General features: G+C 44.0%; 2 protein-coding genes across 10 annotated transcripts in view; one reads left to right on the top strand and one right to left on the bottom strand.

Moving 5' to 3' along the window:
- CCDC174 (coiled-coil domain containing 174) overlaps positions 1–23,567 on the bottom strand; it is a 336,009-nt gene that overhangs the window by 147,314 nt on the left and 165,128 nt on the right. The window lies entirely within an intron of this gene.
- GRIP2 (glutamate receptor interacting protein 2) overlaps positions 1–23,567 on the top strand; it is a 258,051-nt gene that overhangs the window by 129,119 nt on the left and 105,365 nt on the right. The window contains exon 1 of one of the 9 annotated variants that reach the window (XM_026794371.2): positions 5,967–6,103. The exons of 7 other annotated variants lie outside the window; for them this stretch is intronic. In XM_026794371.2, coding sequence (XP_026650172.2) covers positions 6,049–6,103 — 55 coding nt within the window. In that variant the 5' untranslated portion in view covers positions 5,967–6,048. Of the gene's footprint in view, positions 1–5,966; positions 6,104–23,272; positions 23,500–23,567 lie in introns of those variants that run through there. One more of the 9 variants, XM_014268080.3, reaches the window with a different exon arrangement.

The following is a 23,567-nucleotide window of genomic DNA, read 5'->3' on the forward strand; positions in this document are numbered from 1 at the left end:
ATCCCGGGCAACCTGGACAAGACCAAGGCAAACCTGTTTGGTTTACTGGTAGGCAGACATCTGGTTTTGATTTAAGGAAACCAGAATATCGATAATGTGCTGTTGCCTTCATTAATTTGTTCTTGTGACTAAAATACCTTTATTGATATTATTTTGGAAAAGGCATCTGTATATAATGGTTTAAAATAGAGGTAATTGTACTTCTCTTGGCCTATTCTTTACTTCTTCTACTTAAACCCTACTCAGTGTGATATGGGAATGTCTGTACACTGTAGGGGACATGAACCATCAGATGAGGTTTCTATAAGCAAATATAGTATTGGTGCAGTGTGTTTAATGAGAATAATAAAATTCAATTTCATGAGTCCTTAAGACCTCTTGAACATTCTGCTATTGATTAATAATTGTTTAACTTGAAGCTTCCAATATTTTACTTAGAAAACAAAGTAGTTTTTTTACTGGGTGCTAAATATTAGTAACAGCAAGTCTACCAGCACAAACATGCTATTTTAAAAGGGACATATACATCCTAGCATGAGCAGTACTGATTCTGTGTGGTTATTTAAATTTTCCCTGTATAAAAGGTCTAAAATGAGGCTGTTTTAATTTCAAAGCTAAGCTGCAGGTTGCAGTGACCGCAGCTTTCCTACCATCCTTTCTGGGGCTGATGGTGCTCAGCAAGTGACAGATTTGTGTGTTATCTTTGTGTTCACAGCAGAGGACTGCAGCTGGCGCTTAAACTAGGGCACAAGAACCTGCTTAAAAGGGAGATGTCTTTTGGCTTTCAGCTTTCTAACTCGTCTGGGCTGTTCCTGGCTAATTGCTTCATTAGCACAGCAACAATGTAAAATAGAGTGAGAAGACTGTTGGGAGCACATCCATGAAGGCAGAGCATGACCCCTGTCTAGGCAGGCATCTGCAGCCAGCATTTGCAGGAGCCTTTCATTCTCCCAAGTCAATTGGCAGTCGGAGCGAGCGGCAGCACAGCACACGCAGATAAGACTATTTTAATTTCTTGCTTCAGGAGACTCAGCTGCCTCCTTGGAAAGACTGATGTCTTGTCCATGGATTCACAGACTGAGCAAACATACTGTGCCATTTAATTATTAAAGGATAGCTCCAGCATGTCCTAGCAAAATAAACTGTGGTCTTAGGCTGAATCCTGGCAAAAGTGTTTCACCTGCAGGACCACTCCTCTTAGTGTGGGCAATAGGCAGTACCACTTTGGTCACTACTCTTTGGGATAATACAGCTCTGCTAGCCCCATTTCTAAATATCAGCTGATAAAATAGTCATTGTAGCAAGAGATGTCTACAAGTAATACTGATATGCCTTAAGCTGGAATCTCAAGAAAGGAACATAGAGGTGAATGCTTAAAGTAGTCATCTTAGCTCTGGGATATAATTCAAATGCCATTCACCCATTTGAATTGCAGAAAAGTGCCCAAAAAATCAAATGTGTTCAGCCTTCCTGCTCTTATAGGGTGTGACTTATGGAGAAGAAAAATGGGAAGACATTGTCAGCACATATGGTGGTTACACATGGCTGCATTCCTGGTCTCAGCAAATGCAATGGTGAGAACTAAGAATTTCTCCGAAGAGCCTCTGCTGGTTTCTTGCAGCTGGTGCTACAGAGGGTTGAGGGTCTGGGAGAAGTTCTAATTCAGGAGAAATAATTGCATGTAGCTGTAAACTAAACATGGCATTTCTTATGAAGTATTCTTTTGGTGAGTTTGTAAGAAATTGCACAGGATGTTAAGAGTGTGTGTCAGAAAAGGTGCCCCTGGATGCAGAAAATAAGAACTTTCAAAGTGTCAGGGGTGAGGGTAAATGACTGAAGCATGTTTGCCTTTTCGCTGAACACAGTTTGTGGCAGACTGTCACCTGCATAAGTTATTGTCAGGGTAATTAAACGTTATAGTGCCACATGACACATCCCAACCCACATTTTACTCTGTTGGAGGCTGTGGCATTGCACAGGGAAAGCTGTTGCCGTGCTAATTAGGATCAGGCAAGGTACTTGTAAAGCATAATTTAGACCATTTCCTTTTGGGAATTGTCTACTAATGAGTGTGGTTCCAATGAAATGATTCATTGTTCACACTGTCACAGGAATGTTTATTAAGGGTAATCAGTTAAAGCAGCACAGGTGTCAATGTGGGCAGAACATCTTCTTCCAAAGGTCTGTTATTGACAGTGTCAATATATGAGGAGAAACCACTTCAGTTTGGCTTTGCTGAGCTGCCAGTTTGACCCCCCAGCCTGAACTAACAGCATTTCTTAGCAGCATATTTGATTTAACACACTCCAAGAGGAATAAACTTGGAGCCTGGGGGAGGAGAGAGCCCCTTCTGGCTGCTCTGGTGCTGCTCTGCTTTCCACAGCGGATATGGGTGTTTCTGTGGGAATTCATGGGCCAGGAAGGGGGGCTTCGTTGCCAACAGAGAGCAGCCAATGAGTCTGTGGGATACTGGAATTTTATAGATCAGCTCATCCTGCCTTTGGTTCAAGGCTTACTGTATTGGATTTGTTGTTTCAGCATTGATCCTACTTGCTTATCTAAGGCAGACTTTTTGTCTCCAAATGCTTTAATGCCACAGTTGGTCAATGTTATTTTCTTCTATGGCTCTCAAAGAGCTCTCAGGGTCTTGGGGGGGGGGAATCTGTTGTCTGTTAATTGCAATAGATTATCATAATATTCACTATGGCATGAATGTTTTTGAGAGATACCTTCAGATTGCTGTTGGCCCATCTGTTTGACATATTTTTGCAGGACAGTAATCCCACATAATCTATATGCCCATGTATACTCATACACTATTTACAGAGAAAAACTATTTGTCGTGACGTTTATTTTGCTTTCTTTCTGAATGGAAGCTGTACACTGGCTGGCCACTTTAATGTAGTCTGATCTATAGAGATGACAAAAACACTGTTAGTCCAGTATGTGGAAATACCTGGTTTTATTTTTTGCAGACAATGTGCAAATACCAAAATAAAAGAAAAAAAGGCTGCCTTTCCTTACAAATCTGCATTTTTCTCCCCAGAGCCTGTTTATGGGTCTGCCCACTGACTGTACTGATAGTCATTGAAGCACATAAAAAGTAATGTGGGAACATCCTTTAAACTAGTGAAGAGAAGATGAAAATAATCAGAACAAATTCACAAAGGCAGTATTATCAGTATTTGTAACATTAATACATTCAGCCATAACTGCACCTGTTAGTAAGGAAATACTGCCTTCTAAAATGCATTTTAGTACAGTGTGTAATTTTCAGGATATGTATTACACACACAGGGTTTTGCTTTATTATTCCCAAGGAAGAAAACAAACTATATGGCAACTTCAAGGGAAAAATGAAGTAATTTAATGTGAGCTCTACTTGGAATAGTTTCTGCTCCTTTAATTTTGTTCTGATACATATTTTTAAATGCTTACTTGAAAGAAGACTGTTTCTTTTCCTTGCCACTTCTCCACCAGTTGCTGTTATGGAAAAAGTGCATTCATTGTCAGACAGATAAACATAGCAGTACATATATATATTCTGAATACTGTATATTCATTAATCACACTGTGTTTTGCTTTATTTTTTCTGAAACTGTGTATATTTTCATTATCCTCTTGCATTATTTGCAATGGATTCTATGGCTTGGCAGAGCCACCTCAAATACTACACATGATAAATGGTAATAGATTTCCCATTATACAAATGCTTTTTTATCCTCTTAGTTTAATTGCTATATTTCTCACTACTTCTGTTGTGCACCCTTGATGACCAGTGTCCCCACAGTCATTTCCTGAGCTGAAATGAGGATTAGATTTATATATGGGAGAGCAGAAAACACATTTGTTTCAGTATCGAAGAGAAACAGCTGTGCTTTGTTTTCAACTGGAATTTCCTCTAAGGTAAAACCAATTGGGACATTCAGGCAATTCCCCTTGGCTAAAAAAGTTCTCTGAGACTCTTGGAGGAGGTAAATTGGATCTTAATATTCAGGTTTAAATCAGAATATGCTTAAATTCTAGTGATGAACCTAGAGAGAGAATGAAATGCATGGTTCCTCTAGTCTTATTTGTAGACTGGTACTTCAGCATCATGAAAGCAAGGAAGCTGTGGTGCAAAATGGTATTTCGACTGGAGAAAGAGTGTAAGACTGTCTGCTACAGCTCCAGTGAAATTAATTGGAGATTCCTGTGCTCAGTAGAGGGGAGAGAAGAAAAAGCCTGAACAGAGCATGAAACTGTGCATGGGGAGCTGGGAGTCAGCTCTCAGGCTGTCTCAGAAATTGAACATTTGGGGTCTAATCAGCCCCCAAGTGCTCAGGCTTTTCATCTTCTGTACAAGGCTTTAAATACATAATTTACATCTAAATTAATCTGTAGTTAATACACACGTACACACTCACCAGTACTTTAAACTCTATACAATTTTAAAGAAAACAAGATGGAGACAAGAAGAAAATCCATTGCGTTGTTTCATCAAGATTGACCTCGAAGGTACTGAGGGTTTAATGAGTTTTGAGGGTCGGTAATGGGAATTCCTGAATTTAGAATTTGGTGTTAGATGTCTGGGATTGTCACTTGTGTGTGCTGCTGACACTTCTACACATTCAGGACAGCTCTCCATAGCCCCTTCCCTGCTGGAAAGCTTTCTGGGTCAGTCTTGGTTGTTTTCCTTTGGTTCCAAACTTAGACCTCTGAGTCTGAATTTGCAAAACTGTTCATGCGTCCTTCTAGCCTGAAAAGGGGGAAGGTAACCCTGGTGACTAAGTGCAAAAACTCAGTGGCAGAGCCTTGCTGAGATCAGGCACTGGAGGTGAATTATTCTGTGTCATGTCTCTAAGGAGACTCCTGGAAAGCCACAGTGTGTTGTTTCCACAGACCAATGGCTGCAGGCAGCAAATTGCAATCTCCAAAGTCATCTGTGGGATCAGCAGAAATATTGGCTAAACTCCCAGATGTCCATCTATTGAGGGCAGCCTTTACCCCTCAGGTATTGATTTAGTAATGAGGCTTTTTTGTACAGATCCAGAATTTCCCTATGGGTTCCTGGAAGGCACCTCTGAGCTCCCCTGGGACCTTGGTAAGAAACAGTTGAGAGCCACTCCTGCTGTAGTCTGAATTCCCATAGAGAGAGGGAAGAATATTTTGCTTATTCAGCTGCTGGGAGAGGCTCAACTCAGCAGAAAAGGTCAACTGAAGTGCTACTCCCAGTGGGATCTGGTCTAAATTCAGATGAAAGGGAGTAGTAACATATTGGTTGGGCAGAGTCCTCAGCAGGTGTTGTTCTCCCAGAAGAGTGTGGGGGTGAGCAGGGCTGGGCAAGGAAGGGAGTGAGACTGTTGTGCCATCATGAACCCTCTCTAAAGTCCTTCCACAAAAAAATAATGTGAAGTTTGTTTGGGAAATTGATGTTCAACGTGTAGTTGGTGGGATGGTGGCTTTCCTCTTAGGTCTGTGTGATATTGTCAGTGGTTTCTACAGACACAAAAAGCTCTTCTGCACACAAGTTTCGTTAGAAGGACTTGCCCAGCTGGGGCTGTTACCAGAACAGTCCCATTGTATTTGTGCTGGTGCTGGGTTTCTGGTGAACTGCTCCCATAAAATTGAGGGCTTTTATCTCCATTGCTCTGGTAATCTCTGGATTAACTTTCTGGTGAAGTGCAAGCAGGCACTCGTGTGTGCTAAGGAATAATCTTACTTTGCAAATTAATATGTTAATGTAGTGCCAGATTCCCAGCCTTTAACAGTGGGAGACCCGTGATAGGTTTAAAACATCAATGTGTGATTTTATTCATCTGCAAGAGATAACAAAACAGCCCTGCTCTAAAAGCTCCAAAAGGGTCTGTGCCCCCTCTAGCTCAGTCCCTGCCGTTGTCCCCACAAACCCCTTCCCTCTCACTCCCTGTGCCGCTGCCTGGAGCCCGGCTCTATTTCCCAGTGCTCAGACATTATTTTGGAGCCGGCAGCCCCTGGCAGAGGCAGGCAGGGGTGCGGAGGGAGCAGCGGCTCAGAGCCATGTGAGCGCAGCGCTGGCGGCTGCAGAAGATGTTCGCTGTCTCGCTCAAGTGCCGGCTCGGGGTGGTGAGACGGAGGAGCAAAGGTATGGTCAGAGCAGAGCAGCTGGCTGCTGCCCGAGAGCGACTCGGAGGGCACTCACTCGAGCATTTGCTCTTCCTTAGCTGGGCTAGAGGAAAAAAAGCTACTTGGTCTGTGATTGATTTTCACCCTCTGTGCATTGGCAGGCGGGAGTAGGATTATTTTAATTTCTTGCATGTCCTATATTTTTCAGATGTGGGATTTTTTTTTTCCGTTGACTCGTTGGATTTTTTCTCTATTCATCTACCACGGTTATTACTGCAGTAAAGTAGATTTAGGTGTGCCTCAGAGTCTCACAAGGTTTCCCTCCTCCCGTGTGGGAGCTGTTACTTTGCAGGGAGAAGCACTTGAGTGTTGGACTCCACCAGACTGTTAGGAAGTCATGGTGCCTGTCCCTCCCTACATTCCTTCCAGAAAGGGAGTGGGTTGAAAGGATGAAAAACCTGGCAGGAAAATGGGGAGAAAAATCAACTTTGAAAAGGTTTGAGGAACAGTAATATTTTATTTCAGAGCAAGTTAATCCGAGATGGGGCAGTTTCTGTACTCACCATCCTGCAGTGCTGCATGCGATGAGAAGTGAAGTAGTTTTGTGGTGCTGGACTGTGATCCCCAGTCCCTTGTCCCCAGTTGGGCTGTGTGGGTGTTTGGAGGTCTCTGCTCTCCTGGCTCACGGGTGCACTACAGCCGGGGCTCGCTCTCGCTGCTGTTGCCTTTGATTTTGGGAGGTTTGCATTTTAATGGAGCCTGAAACAGATCCCACTGCTTGGAGCTTGACTCCCCTGTGCAAGCCCATCCAGCCAGCGGCACTCCTGCAGCAGATCAAAGCCCTTTGCTGCTAAGGAAGATGACCTGCATTTTTATGGGCACCTCTAAAGCAAAACAGCTTTTAGGGGCTCAGTGTAACTTGGATGCTATCGATTCCAAATAAATGCATAAACTCAGCTTTTAGTCTCACTTAAGGCGAGAGACACTTACATGCTGATGCAAGGGTTTCTGTGCTGACACACAGAAACTCTGTCAGGACCGGCAGGTAGAAAACTTTATTAGCAAAGAGAAAGGCCTGCACACAATGCACAAGTTTCTGGTGTGGACTGGACCGTAAGTCTAGGGTGCAATTCCTGTGTGTGACTTGCCTAGTAAGTAAAAAAGTATTTTCTCAGATCGAGGTTGCAATTCTATGGGATGGATGTGAATAGGGAGCAGCAGCCTGAGGGCTGCCTCACTTGCCATGGGTTACTGGGGTGCTAAGAGAGCAGGTGGGTTGTGATGGCCCCACTGTGCTGCTTCCTCCTGTGTGTGCACAGGCTGGGAGATGCTCTCTGGCACTCTTTGCTGCACACAGGGGCATGTTCACCCTGGGGTTACAGTCCTGCTGTGGCAGCCTCAGAACTGAACTTACTTCAGATGTATAAATTTGTATTTGGCATCACTTGCCTTTGACATTTTATCCTCATGCTCCTTTGTTTCTTTGCCTCCATAGTTTGGAGGCTTCGTGGGCTTCTCTGCACTGGAAGGAGTTTCATGTTTGCCATAAAACATGTTGGCACAGGCAGAATTTCCACCTTCCAGATCAATGCCTGGAAGTGCTTGAATCAAACACAGCCCTGGGGTCCCTTTTTAATTGGCAGATGCCAGGAGAAGGTCTGGTGGTGCCTTATTAGTTTTTACAGTTCTTTTTCCCTGGCTTGCTTTTTTGCTACATATCCTTAAGGAATTGGCAGTAGTCTTGGAACATGATGGCTTTTTCTTCTACAATTTTCCAGGAAAGTAAGGAACACAGAGCAGAATAAGTGCATTTGTGCCTGCAAATCACTGAATATATAGCTTGAGATTGTAATGAAGGTTAAAAAAAGAGTTATCCCTGTACTACCTGATAAAGTTTTAGTGGCTTTAGTTGAAATATTTAGAATATACTTAGATCACCTGCTTTTTTTAGTGACAGATTTAAATGAGAGAATTGCTAATCCAATGCTAAATTGTACTGCTTTGATCAAGGATTAAATTGAGCTGGAAGTGGCTTTTGGGACTTGAGCTTTGAAATGAACAACCAGAGAGAGATGTTGTTACTCATCTTCAGCATTTTGGGACAGATGATGTTTAAGGAATGTGCCCAAAAGAATGATCAAAAATAAATATTGCCTGGGCACTTGGGTACTGGAATGAGCGTATCATGACTGGGCAGCAACTAAGGACAGGAGCTGCTATGAATTATGTTAGTGAGCAATGAAACTCTGCTACATTTCACATGTTGCATCCTAGGAGGTGGTCAGGCTGTTATTTGGCAACCACCTTTTGAGGAGAGACAGGAAGAAATGGCAAAGGGGATGTGTGAAAGAGAGTGGCAAATACCCCAGCCCAGGTATCTGTCTGTCCTCTGGTCCGGGCATTTATGTGACCCAGTGTCCCAAAACTGTGCTCTGCCTGGCTTTGCAGGTGGATGCTTGCTGAGGGGATGCTCCTCTGCTGAAGCTGATTCTAATTAATTACAAGGTTAGGTGTTCAAATCTCAGTTATGGTGGCTGCAGTTAGTTTTGTGTAGTCTTAGCTTTAAACATCCTCATAGAAATAAGGATTGATCTCCCTGTTGCCAAACAGACCCCTTCTCCCAACTTTCTGCCTTCTATATATTCTTTTCCATCCCTCAAACTTGGCCTGCTCCTCACCAGCTAATCCCCTCACTTCAGGGAGAAATTCTTGCTGTCAGTCCTCTTGGATTCCTGCTTTCCTTCACTCGCTGAGCCCTTGAGCTTTTCCTGGCATGAGGAGCATTCACAGTTAATCCCCCAGGCATTTATCCCGTTGGCTGGGGCTGGCAGCACTTCCCTGCCCACAGCTCTCAGCTGTCTTTGGCCAACATCAGCTCCTACAGTTCAGGGCTCAGTTCTCTTCAAGGACCCGATCCTCTGCAGAAGGTGCTACTGAAGACCCCAAGGAACACACAGCCCCCTGTCCAATACAATAATTAAACTTTCCTCAGTATTAGTGTGTTTTTCAATTGGAAAAGCTAAATGATTTCTGTCTGGTCATGCTTGTCATGGAGCTGAGCTCAAAAGGAACTGATTGGGGAGGGTTGGTTGGTGGTTGCCTGCCCTGCTAGCCCCCAGTTGCTGCAGCAAATCAACTGTATTTTATAAATAAGTAAACAGAAGCAGTGAAGAGCCTAAATAATTAACCAGATACATGTGTTGGAGTGAAAAGTAGCAAATGAGGCAGTTGGAAGGCGTCCTCACTGCTTCCCCTGCTTTCCAAAGGCTGCAGCCCAAGGGGAGGGGGTGCTCTGTGAGAGCAGGTGAGACCAGCAGCTGCCTGAACAAACAATAGCACACACCAAAGGGTCTGGACCCCACTGCCATGGCAGAAGAAAATTTTGGTTACTTGGTTTGTGACATTCAAGCTTCAAACCTGTTTATTTTTGTCCAGTCTAGTTTCTCCTATTGTGTGGTGTGAATGATGTAATGAAAGCAATTTTGCTGTTCCTTTGTCAAAAACTGTCATCTGGAACGTGCCAGGTATCACATCCTGTAAAAGAAAATACATATTCTGCTTTCCATGTACATACCTCAGTGTTTTTCAGCCTTTTAAGCTTCCTTAAGTCACATGTCCTATATTCTTTTTTGGACTAGATGCTTTCTCTTGCATTTTGTTCTTCCTCTCTTGTGTTGTCTGGGAACTGAGAAAATAAATAAGCAAAGAAAAAACACCCTGAAGCCCCCAGGAATTAAATAAAAGGGTATGTTCCGAAAACCTGTCATATAGAGTGAAATGTTCAATTAAAAAAAGTTGTAGAACAGCAGCTTTTACAGTGAGACCCAGATTTTCAATAATAACATATTTGGGCATGTAGGCATTCTTGTCCCTTAGATGGAAGTTACTGCATCCTGTTTGGTGTAGGAAGATGTTTGGTTTTATTTCCATGTTTTTATTGAGAAGAGTGTCATGGGAATCAATCCCAAGAGCTGGGAACATGCTCTTGTGCCACGTCACTTGTTTGCTGTACAGCAGTATCACGTTGTAAAGGATCCTGGCTGTGTTTCATAGCAGGGACTGTTGCTGCAATTGTGTTCCTGTCATAAAAAGATTAGCTCACTGCAGGAGGACAAGACAAGTTTTGGGTCTCTGCTTGGCAAGGGAAAAAAAGAAAAAAAAGTGCAAACAGGTAAGCTGCTTCCATCCTGTGGTGTGGTGCCAAGTCCAGAACACCACACAGCAACATGAGAGAGTGAAAAGTCCAGTGGAGCTTCTACTCCTGGAGGAGAGAAGCCATTGTTATTCCTGTATTTATCCTCCAGGCCCAGAGGAGCCAGTAAAACAAAGTGGATGGGCAACCAACACACAGAGAAACCAGACTCATCCCCAGAATGAAGCTGTGATGCAGCGGTTGAGCCTGTGGTGAGGCCAAGTGCAGTGTTTTGGCCTTTGCTTGGCCAGCTTTTCCTTAGGGTGATCACTGCCTGCTAGGATTTATCCTCACCTGCCTGTCTCAAAGCAGAAAGCATCTTGGAGGTGCTGCTGTGAATATTTATGGGGCTGTTCCTGCTGCAGCCATGAAAACCAGGCAGTGGTGAATGCAGGGAACTCCCTCACCCAAACCACTGAGCTGGCAGTGGCTGAATTCCTTTCCTGTCAGTGTGGCTACGTTCAGCCCTTTCCCCGTCTCATCAATAACTCATGATTGGGCATGTTTTATTTATATCCCCAAATGAAGCCCATTTTTCAGCCTGATGCTCCAGCATCCCAGGTGACTGTCACCAGCTCTGAGCACTGTGTGGTTCCTTCAGCCTTAGCTCATCCCTCATCTTCCTCCAGGCTCCAGGAGGCAAGAGGATATTGATCTCTTAGGAGGGTAATTGAATGAAAAAAGCCCCCAGCAGCCCAGAGGCAGATGATAAATCCTTGCAGGAAAGCCAGTGTGCAAAGCAGTGTGTCTGAGGGGGCATTATCCCTTCCTGCTGCAAAGGTACAGCATGTATTGGCATCCTGTGGGCAATTCCTGCCCAGATCCCACCTGTTGGAACAGGAATGAAAGGCAGCCCTGCCTTGCTGTGGGTATATTATACAAGAGCAGTTGCACTGGCCCTTTGCTGTGCTGCATAGGGAGACCCAGGCTCTTTCTGGAGTGGTTTGGAAAATCTGGGCCTTGATTTTCACCCTGCAAAAATCATAAGGGGAGAAATCCTGATGCTCCTTGTGTGTATCCATGCATTCTTTCTGTTTTGCATGTAAAACTGTGGGGGGGGGGTTTGGGGGTGTTATTAAAGCTAAACACATAGGCTAAGGACTCTGTCCCATACCTTCCCTTTATGTTTCTGTGATTAACAATTTGTTGTGCAGGTGGTTTTACTGGGCATTTGTTTTCTCTGTGACAACCACTCCAGCTCTCTCCCTTGAGAAAAGACCAGGATGGCAAGAGCAGGTGTCTGTTATTGATTAAGGCTTTTTTTGTGGATGGCTTTGCCCACTGGCTGCAGGGCATCACCCATCACCCTCTGTCCCAGGTGTCCCCTGGCACAAGGACATGCCACAGTGACATGGGGCAGCACCTGAGGCTGGGAAGTGCTGCTGATTTGTATTTCTGGCTTGCAAGCTCAGACAGGCATTTTTGGAGAACAAAGAATAATTTCCTTAACCCAGATGATATTTAATCTGCTTTTGCATAGAGAGGAACACCAGGCCTTGAACTTGGAAACCTGTAGAAGGTTCACAAGGTCACCACTGGCCTATCTGCGGTGTGTGAGTGAAGGAAATGCAAATGCACACAGTACTGTGATTTGATATTTGCCATTGAACTGTTTTGTAAACAAAACTCAGTTCACTGAAATTGTAAGATGTAGTGAGCTCAGAGTCAATAGAAACAAGATTTAAAAATATTCTTTCAGAATTATTATCTTGCTGCTTATAAAGTGTGTCTGAAGTTTCTTTTTTTGCATTGTGTATGTGTCACCAGAGAGGGTTTGGTTGTTAAAACCATGGATCTAAAGGAAGTTGTTTTCCCTGTTTGTCACTGAGCTTTTTTCCTCTTGACTCCATTCCTTACATACAGCTGTGGGACATTTTTGTCCCAGCCTTCTAAGTCAGTGAATAATACAAAGCAGCTTGGCAGGCAGCATTTAAAACAGGTGAGGAAATGCCTTGATTTCCTATTCCCCTGCACCTGAACAACTTTTCATCCATTTCTTCCCTTGTGTACAGGTCTGACTTTGCATACTCATGGGGGTGTGCCAAATCACAATTCTTCATTTGTTTTGGAGCTGACAGGGAATCCACAGTGGGTCTGTCTGGAGGCCAATCTGCTCCTGTGCCTCAGGGCCATGTCAAGGAGATTGTATTAGCTTCTCTGTTCTCTCAGTGTGGCAATACTTTCCTTTTAATTGTAAAAATCCACCTAAATTTGACAGAATTGAAAGTCTAAAATCACCCAATGGGCACGCTCAGTAAATTCTGTGTAATGTTTTCCCTCCTCCTCAAAGTCTTAAAATTCAAGCTCCTACCAGGTTGATCTGTGCCTCCAGTGTGACATTGGGAACAAGCCAAAATTATAATTACATATCAGTAAAATGAATATTTTTCTTTAACCTCTTTCTTCTATAATCACCTACAAAAATATATTCTTTAAAAGTGCTAGAAAGGCAGGAACTGAAGTTATGTACAGACTGATGTTGCTAATATGGGATATTTTATATACTTGCTGGCAGATCTAAGCTTTTGTCCTGGTTTATGGCAAATTTGGGAAGAAACTTCCAAAAGGGTTCCAGTAGAATGGTGATTTAAGCAGCTTCTCCCCCAACTAGTTTGGGAAAAGATTTTCTTGCAGAAAAGTGGAAAAGTGCTTATTTAACAAACAGTATTCTTATTTAATAAGTATTCATGCGCATAAAAAAATTAATAATAGTAAACAATAAAGCCTCTTGCTGTTCTGAAGAGATGGAAAATTCAGAAAGTCCTTTTTGTGGGGAGTAGCTTGGCTTGCTCAGTCTCTTGTCAGTCCCTCCTGCTCTGGAGATGCTGCATCCCAGGCCCTGGTGGGCCACGGGTGTGAGCCCCGAATCTTCTTCTGGGTTTTCAGTCCAGAGCACATTTGAACAGTTGTAAGAAAAAGAAAAGCCACAATCCAGGGGACTTCTCTGCCTCAGATAGCTAAAAACTAACTAAAAAGCAAAGCAGAGCTCTGTCCTGCTGTCTGTGCTGCAGACAACACAGTCTGAAAAACACAGAGAGAGAAAGCTGAAGCTCTTTTCTCTATGTTTTTGAATACAGCTCCCTCAAGCATTCCACTGATTTACATTCTCCCCCATTCACTCTCAGATCAGGTTTTAAAGTGCAAAAGTTATTTCTGGGCCAAACAGATGAATGGAGATACAATTCAGCATCATAAAATCATACCAGGACAGATTTCTATTCTGTCTCAATGTGAATACCTGGTAAGGAAGTAGGTTTTTATTTCATACTTTGAAGGAATTAATTTGAATGGTAATGGACAAAATGAAATTAATTTATTAACTGGCAAAATATTCTAACAATGCATTCCAGAAGAGTAAGAGGACAAAAAAAATGTGATGTGAAGTTTCAACATTCTGGATCTGGTTGAGTCCTGAGATGATAACAAGGCCACATATTGGCAAGGTAAAAGATCTGTATTTTAATTTTGTATATTTGTAGTCTGTCCAAAGAAGATGTTTCTATGAGTTACAGATACAAAAGGAAACTAAACAACACTGACTTTTACTGTAGGCTGAAATTACAGTAATTTTTCAATTACTTTCAACAAATCTGGTGGCCACCAGCTGTTCTCCTAATGCAACTGTTAGCTAACAACAAGAAGTGCTTCCCCAGCTTGCTATTCCCTCCTGGATATGCTGTGCTGGCTCATTTAGCTCAGTTAAAAGGAGTGATTTGTCTCATTGCAGAATGTGTTGGGAGGGGGTCTGAACAGGATTCCTCTATTCACTTTTTGCTCTGTTGCATGAGCTACTTACACCTCACTGTACTCAGGGTAAAGAAAATAGCACTGTGTGCCTCCTCATAGGATAGAAGTCCTTGGAAAAAAATCCATTGCTTTCTTTCAATATGGGTCTATAAAAGCTTTTCTCTAAATGTGCTGTGTTGTGCATTTGAGGCTCACTGGGTCTGACATGCTGGAGTTGGGGTTGTGTCCTTGCCCAGGCTGGCAGCCTAGTGCTGAATTCTTCTCCTCTTCTTGGTTTCACTCAGCTCCTGAGGGTTATTGTAACCTAGTTTTTTTTTGTGAGCCATTTCCTTTCCTCTCTGTTCCAATTGCTCTTTTTGCTTTACGGAGTACAGCCAGATTAATCATACAAAGCCATGGAAATCAGCAGTGTGTAATTCAGGGCTTGGTAACTGTGGGGAGGGCACAAGGGAAGGGTTGTGCTCTTTACAAAATTGCCACATGATATATCAATCCTCAAGACTTATGTCTGTGTTTCCTTTTCCACAATATATTTCAGGAAATACAGACCAAAAGGAAACTAAGTGCCTTTTAAAATAAATGGTCTGTCTTTGCAACCTGTACGCCCCTTCTCATCTGAGGGCATTGGAGTGTAGCAGAACAGTCATGAGATAATGTTTTCTCCTCATACACACTCTTTTTTCCACTGAGAAAACAGACCTGAACAGAAAATGAATGCTTTGGGCATTTGTCCAGAATCCTGCAGTGGGTTGTTCATGCTGTTGCTGTGTCTGTGCTGCTTGGAGAGATCAGCATGCATTGCACTGGGGCCAAATGCCAATTAGAGAATAAAAGTGATTACAAACCAACAGTTGCTGAGGTATTTTTGTGTGAACATAATTTTCACCAAGGTACCTCAGACGAAATAGGAAGTTAGCAGAGGCTCAGTGCTGTCTCTGAGAAGATATAGCCTTTTCTCAGCTGGCATGTAACCAAGGAGAAAAATCAGCCTTTTTCACTTCAAGGCTTTGCACATTACTCTTGGGGTTTCCCCCCTCCCTTATCTGCTTGCTTGTATTTTGTTTTGCTTAAAATACATTTGCATATCTTTAAAAGTTTTGGAAAATTATGAATTTAACTGATACCTCTGGCAGTGAGGAGGGCAGAGTCTTTCCACCTAGTTCCTTCCCAGTCTATTGCAACCATGTAAGTTGTCTAAGAAATGAAGGTAATTACAAGTTTTTAAATCAAAATGGAGAGTCAGAGCTCAGAGATGCATGAGATCTGCAGAGTTTCGTGTACCTGCCATTAGAAACTCCTTCAAGAGTCCAGGATGAGCTTTGTAACCACAGTCCAAATAAAAAGAAAGAGACATTTTAGTGAGAAATAGCTAATGACTGGGTGGTCAGGATATTCTTGTGAGCAGAGAGATCCCAGCTCAGATCCCTCATGTGCCTGATTTAGATCTCCAGTTGGAATTGACATCTCAGGTTATTTTAGGTTATGAACTATGGCATGTACAGCTTCTGCATCATCATAGAAACAACAAACGAAGTTCTCATTTTGCAAGACAAAAAAATACTGCCCCACTTGGATTCACTGCCAATGCAACAAGAAAAGCACAGATATATGAATACAATAACACAGGTCTCTCTTCTTGAAATAATTCTTCCTCTGCCTTTAAGTGAGGGCTCCAGGGGTAGGCATTGTTTTTTCCAATATCTGTTCAGTAATCCTGCTGGACAATAAAACACTGTCCAGTTAGTTTACCAGCTGCTCTTGCCATATATTAACAATAACTGTGGTCTTTCCAGAGGTATTTGCGAGGTCTTTCTTTGACAAAATCATCCTTGATTGGTAAAGCAGGAAGAAATAACTCCTTTTTGTTTCTATGATGTGTAGCTGAATGGTCATAAAGATGAGACGTTTTCAGAAAGCAAGAAATTTAAGTAGTAATAATAGGCTGTCTGTGTTGCACCTGTAAAGCAAGCATTGCTTTCCTGAGAAGTTAATTTCTTATGCATTTTCTTTCTTTGAATCTATTGTCATGTTTTCTGATGAACTCCCTTCCTGCCCTGGAAAGAGCTATTGCTTACACTTTTGTCTTCAAGCAATGAACATAATAATAGATAATTAAAATGACTCAAGAAATTAAAGCGCTAGAGTACCCACATTTATACATTCCTTTCTGGGAAGAAAACAGGAAGAAATATAGCGAGGGGATAAAACAGACTGATTTGAACAACAAAAAGCAATCCTAGCATCTCTCACAGGGAAATTAAAATGATTGTGGTGTTTCTGGTATAGTTTTATTGAAAAATGGTCAAGAACTGAACTCTTGTTGGGCAAGTTCAGGCTCTGTCTGTCTGGCTAAGGTGCTATCATTTGGCACAGTGGAGCAGGCTGCTTTCAGGTTGCCAGCAGCACAGGAGATATGCTGATGGTTAAAGCCTCACTGGCAGATGCACCCTGATTTTGGGAACCTCAGAAAATGAAGTAAACCCTGCACAAGCCCTGACCCTTCAGCATATCCATATTACTCGGATAATTATTTGGATATTGATTAATACAAATAAATTAAGTGCATGTTGGGCTCATGCTCCCAGTCCATGGGGGCGCACCCAATGAGAAAACAAGAGCTGGGTCCTGTTCGTGCTCCTAGGCATCAGGTGAAGTTCAACCCAAGGACAGGAGGATATTATCAGCCTGTAAATGCCATCGAACTGAAGGTCTCCAGAGACAGCCTTGTGTCACAGAAGCAAGTTTGTTCATGCATGTCCTACTCATACATGGGTCAGAGCCTGGGTATCCTCTGTGTTCATTCCTTGGGGACTCATTTCAGGCCTGTGCTGCCTCCCCACCACTGCCACAGGGAATGGGATTTAGAGCTGCAGTGCCTGGAGGGAGCAATGGGTTGTTGTGCTGGGACCAGTGGCACAACCTCCATTTCTCACTTCACCCATGGTCTTTTTCTCAGCCCCCCATGGTTGGGTTTTCCAGCACTGGCTTGCCAGAACTCTGCCACACCCAGAGTATTTCCCCCCAAACCCTTTATCTGCTACTTTTAATGCAGCTTGGGGTAACATGATATTTTCTTTTCCCATCAGTTGCACTGCGTTTTTTTTCCTCCTGCACATAAGCATCAAATGCTGTTTGCTGAATATTTCACTTGTTCTTATTTGGGCTGAAGGTTTCTGTTACCACTGGCCCTTAGGGGACCAATTTAGCTGCACTGAACCAGTTTTGGTGTTCAATTCCTTCTTTTCAAAGAGCTGCATTTACACATCAGTTGAACCCTTCGTATGCTGGCATCTTCCACACTTCCAGCTCAATGAATGTTTAAAACCGATATTTCTATCCCCACACACAGATATGCCTCTGCCTTCGAAATGCTGGGGGGACATGAAAGTCCTGCTGAGAAGCGGAGGAGATTTTGATGTAAATGATGTCCCGCAAGGGACACAACCTCATTCCAGCTGAGTGAGGTTTTATGCACAGAAATGCAAAATATTCAGACCATGTATCATTAAAGTGTTGCAGGAAAGCCTCCCCAAGCCAATGAGTGCCTCAGTAAGTTCTGGATTGCTGACCAACTCTCAGTTCTCTGTCCCCATCTGTGCTATGAGATTGGCCTTTATAATTGCAAATGTGTCCTGCAGCATCCTGATGTTTGTGGGGCTCTTGACCCTGCTGGTGTCTTGTGGGCATACCTTGATGGGCAAGCCTACAAAATTCACTCTGTTCTCTTCCAGTCCTAGTAAGAGATGCAGGCAGAGGAAGTGATTCCATAGCCTATTGTGTTTTTCAGATAAAATACACAGTATTACAGTTCTTTTCGTGCCCATAGGTTTACATTTGGATATTGGAAATGCACCAGTTGTGCATATTGTTTTAGATTATGACTTTCCTTAATGTAATCAGAGTTGTGATGTTGATATCATGGTGGAGGAGAGAAGGCTTTGTGTTTTATTACAGGGAATTTTCAGAAGCATCATTCTGACATCAGCACATGGGTCTTTTCATGAGGCCAGGTGTCCTGCAATCACACAGAAGCTGTAGAAAAGCCCACCACACTGTCTTATATGAATTGTCCTCCCACTCTCAGCTGCCTAGGAATCAGCCTATCCAGACTTCACAGGATAAAGATATTAGAACCAGAACAAGCTCTTGTAGAGGATCCCTGAAGGTGGTGTGTGCATGTGTGCTGAGCTGAGGGTGTGAATACCCCTAAATTCTATATATTCCTTCTGGGCCATTAAGCAGGATCCTTATTTCCTGTCAGATTGTAGCATCTGAGTGATGGATTGCAGAACCCTGCCTACTGCCTGCCTATCAGTTTAACTTCTCAAAGACCTTTTGGAAGCCATGGTGCTGTTTAAGCAGAATATATAGTTATTTGGAGTTTGTTTTGCTGTAGCTGTTGGCACAATGGAATCCACGTGGTCCTTCACCCCACTTGGCACAACCCTTTCTCACTGTAGGATGGAGAAAGCCTCATGCAAGGGACTGTGATGCAAATGTTAGTACTTAAGGTCTCCATCATAAGCTGCAGTAACAGAGACGTGTGTTGGGTCCGGTGTGGTGGGCTGGGAAGGAAAGTGATTTAATGCTGCTACTGTTTTACTAGTTGTGTCCTAGTATTAGTAGTATATGACAGCCCTGTGAACTGCATAGGGATATTCTGTGTGCAAGGTAATACATAATTTCAATGTTTCTATGAGAATGATTCTATTCTCAGTATGGCTGACTATGACAGACAGAGCATCCAAGAGAGGCATGTCCATGTAGTTCCCTTCCTGTCTTGTGTTATCCCTGACAGCTCCTGGATGCTGCTGCTCAGTTCTGCACTGTCAGACTTTGCTATTTAGGAATGGCACTGAAGCAGCATTATGTTTGGTTTTCCTATTCAAAATGCATATCCTCTCTTTCATTAAAGCTACACAGAGAGTAGGGTGGCACATGCAGAAGATCTCTGCAATGACCACCCAAAGCCAGGGATGTTGTTCTCTCTCAGGACTCCCCCTGTAAAACATGCTCCAAACTGGCTCCTTTGGTAGCAAAGGGGTCAAGATGATCCCCAGTAGAAGCCCAAAGGGGATATTGGGATACATTTATTTATTTATTGTGGCATATCCTCTCAGCTTTGGTGGTGAAGTTATTAAAATGAGGCTTGTCAGCACACTGAAGAGGGTTGGGGGGCCTTTGCATCTTCCATGCGGTTTGATCCTGTGCGGCTCGTTAACACTCAGTTGCTTTTGTGATTAATTATTTAGCCTTCTCCCTTGGTACTGGGGTATAATAGCACAACCCCCCTTTCTGCTGAGATTCACAGTTCTTTGCTTTTCCCTTCAAGCCTCTCACACCCCCTCGAAGCTCAGAGCAAGGCTGTCCAGGCTGCAGCACTTAAAGAGCCCGGCAGCTCCAGAGCTGCTGCTGGTCCTATGGCTCTGTGGAAAGGACAGGGGCTCAGCCCATGGGTGCCCATCAGTCCCAGCTCCTGCACTGCCCAAGTCAGTGGGGAGCAGTGGGACAGCTGCCCCCGAGTGTTCTGTTCCTCCAAGAATGGCCTCTCACTCCAGTGGGTACTTGTGTGCAGGGAGACATCAGACCAGGCTGGCATCGACTCCATGTGCAGCCAGACACAAGAATTGCAAATTGGAGGTGAACTTGTCAGAAAGGAGATTTTATCTGGGGAGTCAGCCTCTGCAGCTTTCTTCCCTTTCTCTTTTGGATGCCTTTTGAACAGCTTTCAGTTCAAGTTTTTGTAATCACCCAAGCGTTGCTTCTTCAGCCTTTTGTTTTTGGGGGTGTTGCTCATTGCCTTGATTTGCTGTCTCTGGTCGTTTGTGCAAAGAAATTTGTCAGGTTTCTGTGCATGGCAGGGGCTTGTGCCCGTTGTGGGGCAGGTGTGGGGTGACCCTGAGTGTGCTGCTCTGTGATCACACATTGGATGTGTGTGGACAGGCATAGGGTGAATTTGGGTCCAATGGGTACTGTGGGTGTTACTGGGGTTGTGTTTCAAAATGGGCGAGCCGAGAGCTTGCAGGTCCTGAACCTGTTCTCTAGGGCATCAAGGCCATGGATCATGTGCAGCTGGTGGCCAGTGCAGGGCTAGCAGGAACCCCCAGTGCTGGAAAGCACCTTCTCCCTTCCCCACTGTCCTTGGCTGTGCTTCCTGTGTGAAGCTGCTGGATAAGGCAAAGCCTGGGGTCTGAATAATTACCAAGGAATTAGCTGTGTTTTCTTTATGCCACGGTCTCTCCCCTTGCTCTGATGTTTGCATCCTTTTCCTTTCATCTCATGCCTCTGTGGCAAGTGCCTTGCACAGCCATGGGATGCATGGGAGGCTCAGCCCAGGGGCAGGCAGGCACATCCCAGTGCAGCAGGGGCTGGATCCTGTCCCCACCCTGCAGATGTGCCAGATGTAACTCACAGGGTGTGAGTCTGTCCTTTGCCCTGCTGCAAACTCCCTGTCTGCTGCTAGATGGGCACTCTTCCCTCAGAGCCATAAAACAGTGAAGTGCCAGCTCCCCTCCCCACCAAAGATGTTAGAAAAGCCTGAAACTAATAAAGCATTAGTCTTGGTTTCTTTATGTTTTATTAGGGCCCATAAATTAAATGGAGACTCACAATAATGTGGAAGAGAGCCAGGGAGAGCAATTATTTGTCGGAAAGACAACATGACTAATGGCTTTGCTACGTGTTAATTGAAAGCATTGGAAATTTTAGCAATGTAACACCTGAAGGCAGCTGGTACGTGAGTGTGTAGAGCAGACTACAACAGGCTGCATCACTCACTCCTGTTTAGGGAGACCAGTAGTAACCAAAAGTTGTGGATCAAAGAGCATCTTTAATACTTGGAGCCAGATGATGGAGCCACAAAGCCCCAGACCTCTGATATCCCCCTGTCTCTGTTTTAAAAACTGTGGCTCCTGCTCTCAGACCAATTTACTGCCTCCAAGTGTCAGTGCTGCAGCTTCCCCATAGGTTATAATTTTGGAATTTGTCATCCCTTACAGGTCCATTGGGCATATTTCACTTTACCTCCCAAGTCTGTACTTTGCTGTAGATCTATGCAAATCCCTCCTGGGGCTGCCTGTGCAGAACTGTGGTGCTCCTGTCCCCTGCCCACATGCTCTCATCACAGCACTTTCCCACACAGATCCAAGACCTCAGACAGCTCCCAGTGCTGTGTCAGGGTGAGATCCTGCAGCAGTGGATCCCTGTGGGCCCTGGCTCCCACCTCAGCATGATGGGGACTGTCACTGCATTGGGCAGTGTCACCGAGGCCCTCCCTGTCCCTGGGGGCACATCCAGCTTCTGGGAAAGACATTTCCAATGGGAGAATCCTTGTGTGTGCCTCCCCCTCCAGTGTCCATTAATAGCACATTAACAGCCTGCTGGGTCAGAGATTCTGAGGGTAACACATAAGCTGGAAAGAATCCAGAGCTGAGGCTGGAGTGGCTGCCCTGGCAATTAGGTCATAGTAAAATTAGAAGTCAAGCTCTAAATGTGCATTTCTTTTTCAAACTTAAGCAGCTCTTCAAATTACTTTGGGTCACACCGCAAGTCTGGGTATATCAGGTATAGTTTTTCCACAGCAAAACAGCATTTTAAGACCCCAGTGTCATAACCATTGAGCCATATTGATAATGTTATTTATTAATAATTACCACTTCAGGGTCTGGGTCTTAATATATAGGCTTCAATTCATTCCACTGCGTAGTTTACTTAGTGTCTATGGAACAATTCATGTTACAGGGAAACTAATATACATAATAACTTCTGGGATTCAGGCAGTCTATAGGAATATGTTTACTTTCTCAGTTTTCAAGAAATTAGCAAAATAGAAGGTAGCTCTGGAGTAAAAAGGTAGATGAAGTAAAGAAAGTTAAAATGCATATTATATGCAACATCTTGGTAAGGTCTCACAAAATTATTAAATAACTGAAATGATTTTATTTATGTTACGTTGCTTTTATAGAATGCTTGATTATGTTCTGCAGTGCCCTGAGCACCTTGACTTAATAAATAAAACAATTATGTGGAATCTTCATAATATGAAAATTAATGCTTAAATGCTCAGAGACATAAATATTCCAGCAGTTTTCTAAGGGTAGTGATAAGGGTTCATAAACACGTTAATTTTTCCACTCCTAAATATTTCAGATCAATGGAGTACAAGAGGAGATGTTAACAAAACCTGCGCTCTTTTCATAAGAGACTGGAGTGTTTGGAGGGCAGCTGCTCTTCTGCAGCACTCCAGATACTGCAATAGCAGTAAAGCATGACAGGATTGTATAATAACTTAATTTATCACATTTTTAGTAACATGAAGAGGGTATGTTACAGCAGCCATCTAACCCATGCGTCCTTTCAGAGCCTTGGGCAATTTGGGATGGTTACTGCAGAGGGCCACCATTTATTGTTTGGTCTCTGAACTCACCAGAACTCCTTTAGGGGTTGTGCAGGTGGTGTTTTGGCAGGAACTGGGAGCAGCACATGCACGTGTGCCTGTCCCACCTGTCTGCCAGGAGAGACTTTGGGAAAAGGGCAAAGGCAGTTCTATGCAAAGACATTTTAAACATGCCCAGCCCAGTTTCCTTCCTGAGCTGACCTGGAGCCCTTACCTGCATCATTTATGTGTTTTGCCCCTAGCTCTGTGAGCTGGGGGATGGGGCAGATGGAATACCCTGGACTGGGGGTTCCTTTGTGCTGAGTTTATAGTGGGAGCCTGTCTGGCCATTGGTACCCTCCCCAGCCTGGGGTCAGCTCTCCTGAGAGCTGGTGTGGCTCTGCTTTGTGCATGGAAGGAGCCACACATTACCACAGTGTATCCCCCAGGAGGGGAACTGCTCCAAAGTCCTCAGTGCCAAAGATTCATCACGGGATAGCGCTGCAGGCAGTCTCTGAATGGACAGCCCCTTGCTGATTAGCACAGTGTAGGCAAACTGTGGGTTCTCTTGCTCCCATTTGCATTTGCACATCTAATGATCACTTGCGAAGCAGACATGTAAAATTGGGTTGGATGGAAAGATTTCCAAAAGGATGCTGCCTGACCGCTGCCTCCCACACATTCCAGAGCTTCCCAGTAGCCAGGAGGTGTCCCAGAAGAAGATAATTAGGCTGGTGCTATTTTAACTTCCTCTGATCCCTGAGAAAGAGTTAATTACAGTCGTTTCCCTCTTGCTCAAAGGTGGCTGGGTATTATTATCAGAGCTGTAATTATTCATGCTAATTGCTTATTTGGAGAGGGAGAGAGCATGAGAGAGAGAAGCCCCAGACTCCCCCTCAGTGATTAGCAGAGCAGACCAGGTGCACTTTGCGCAGGCTGGTCCGAGGTGGTGCTGGGGCTGGAGGGAGGTTGGGGATGCTGGAGTGGTTGTGAGCGAGCTGTGGAACAGCCCTGGTCCTGCTCATGCTGCCACCTCCTCCGGGACTGAGGAAAAAGAGCATGCACTTCTTGCAGACCTTCCTCTGGTGGAGGGCACTCCGAGGTAATTGTACTGCTAACTGGACTCTTCATTTGTTTTGTGGCTTAATTAACCTTTCATCATTTGTTTTG

This window comes from Zonotrichia albicollis, chromosome 12 (genome assembly GCF_047830755.1).
Source record: "Zonotrichia albicollis isolate bZonAlb1 chromosome 12, bZonAlb1.hap1, whole genome shotgun sequence".
Classification (NCBI taxonomy): Eukaryota; Metazoa; Chordata; class Aves; order Passeriformes; family Passerellidae; genus Zonotrichia; species Zonotrichia albicollis.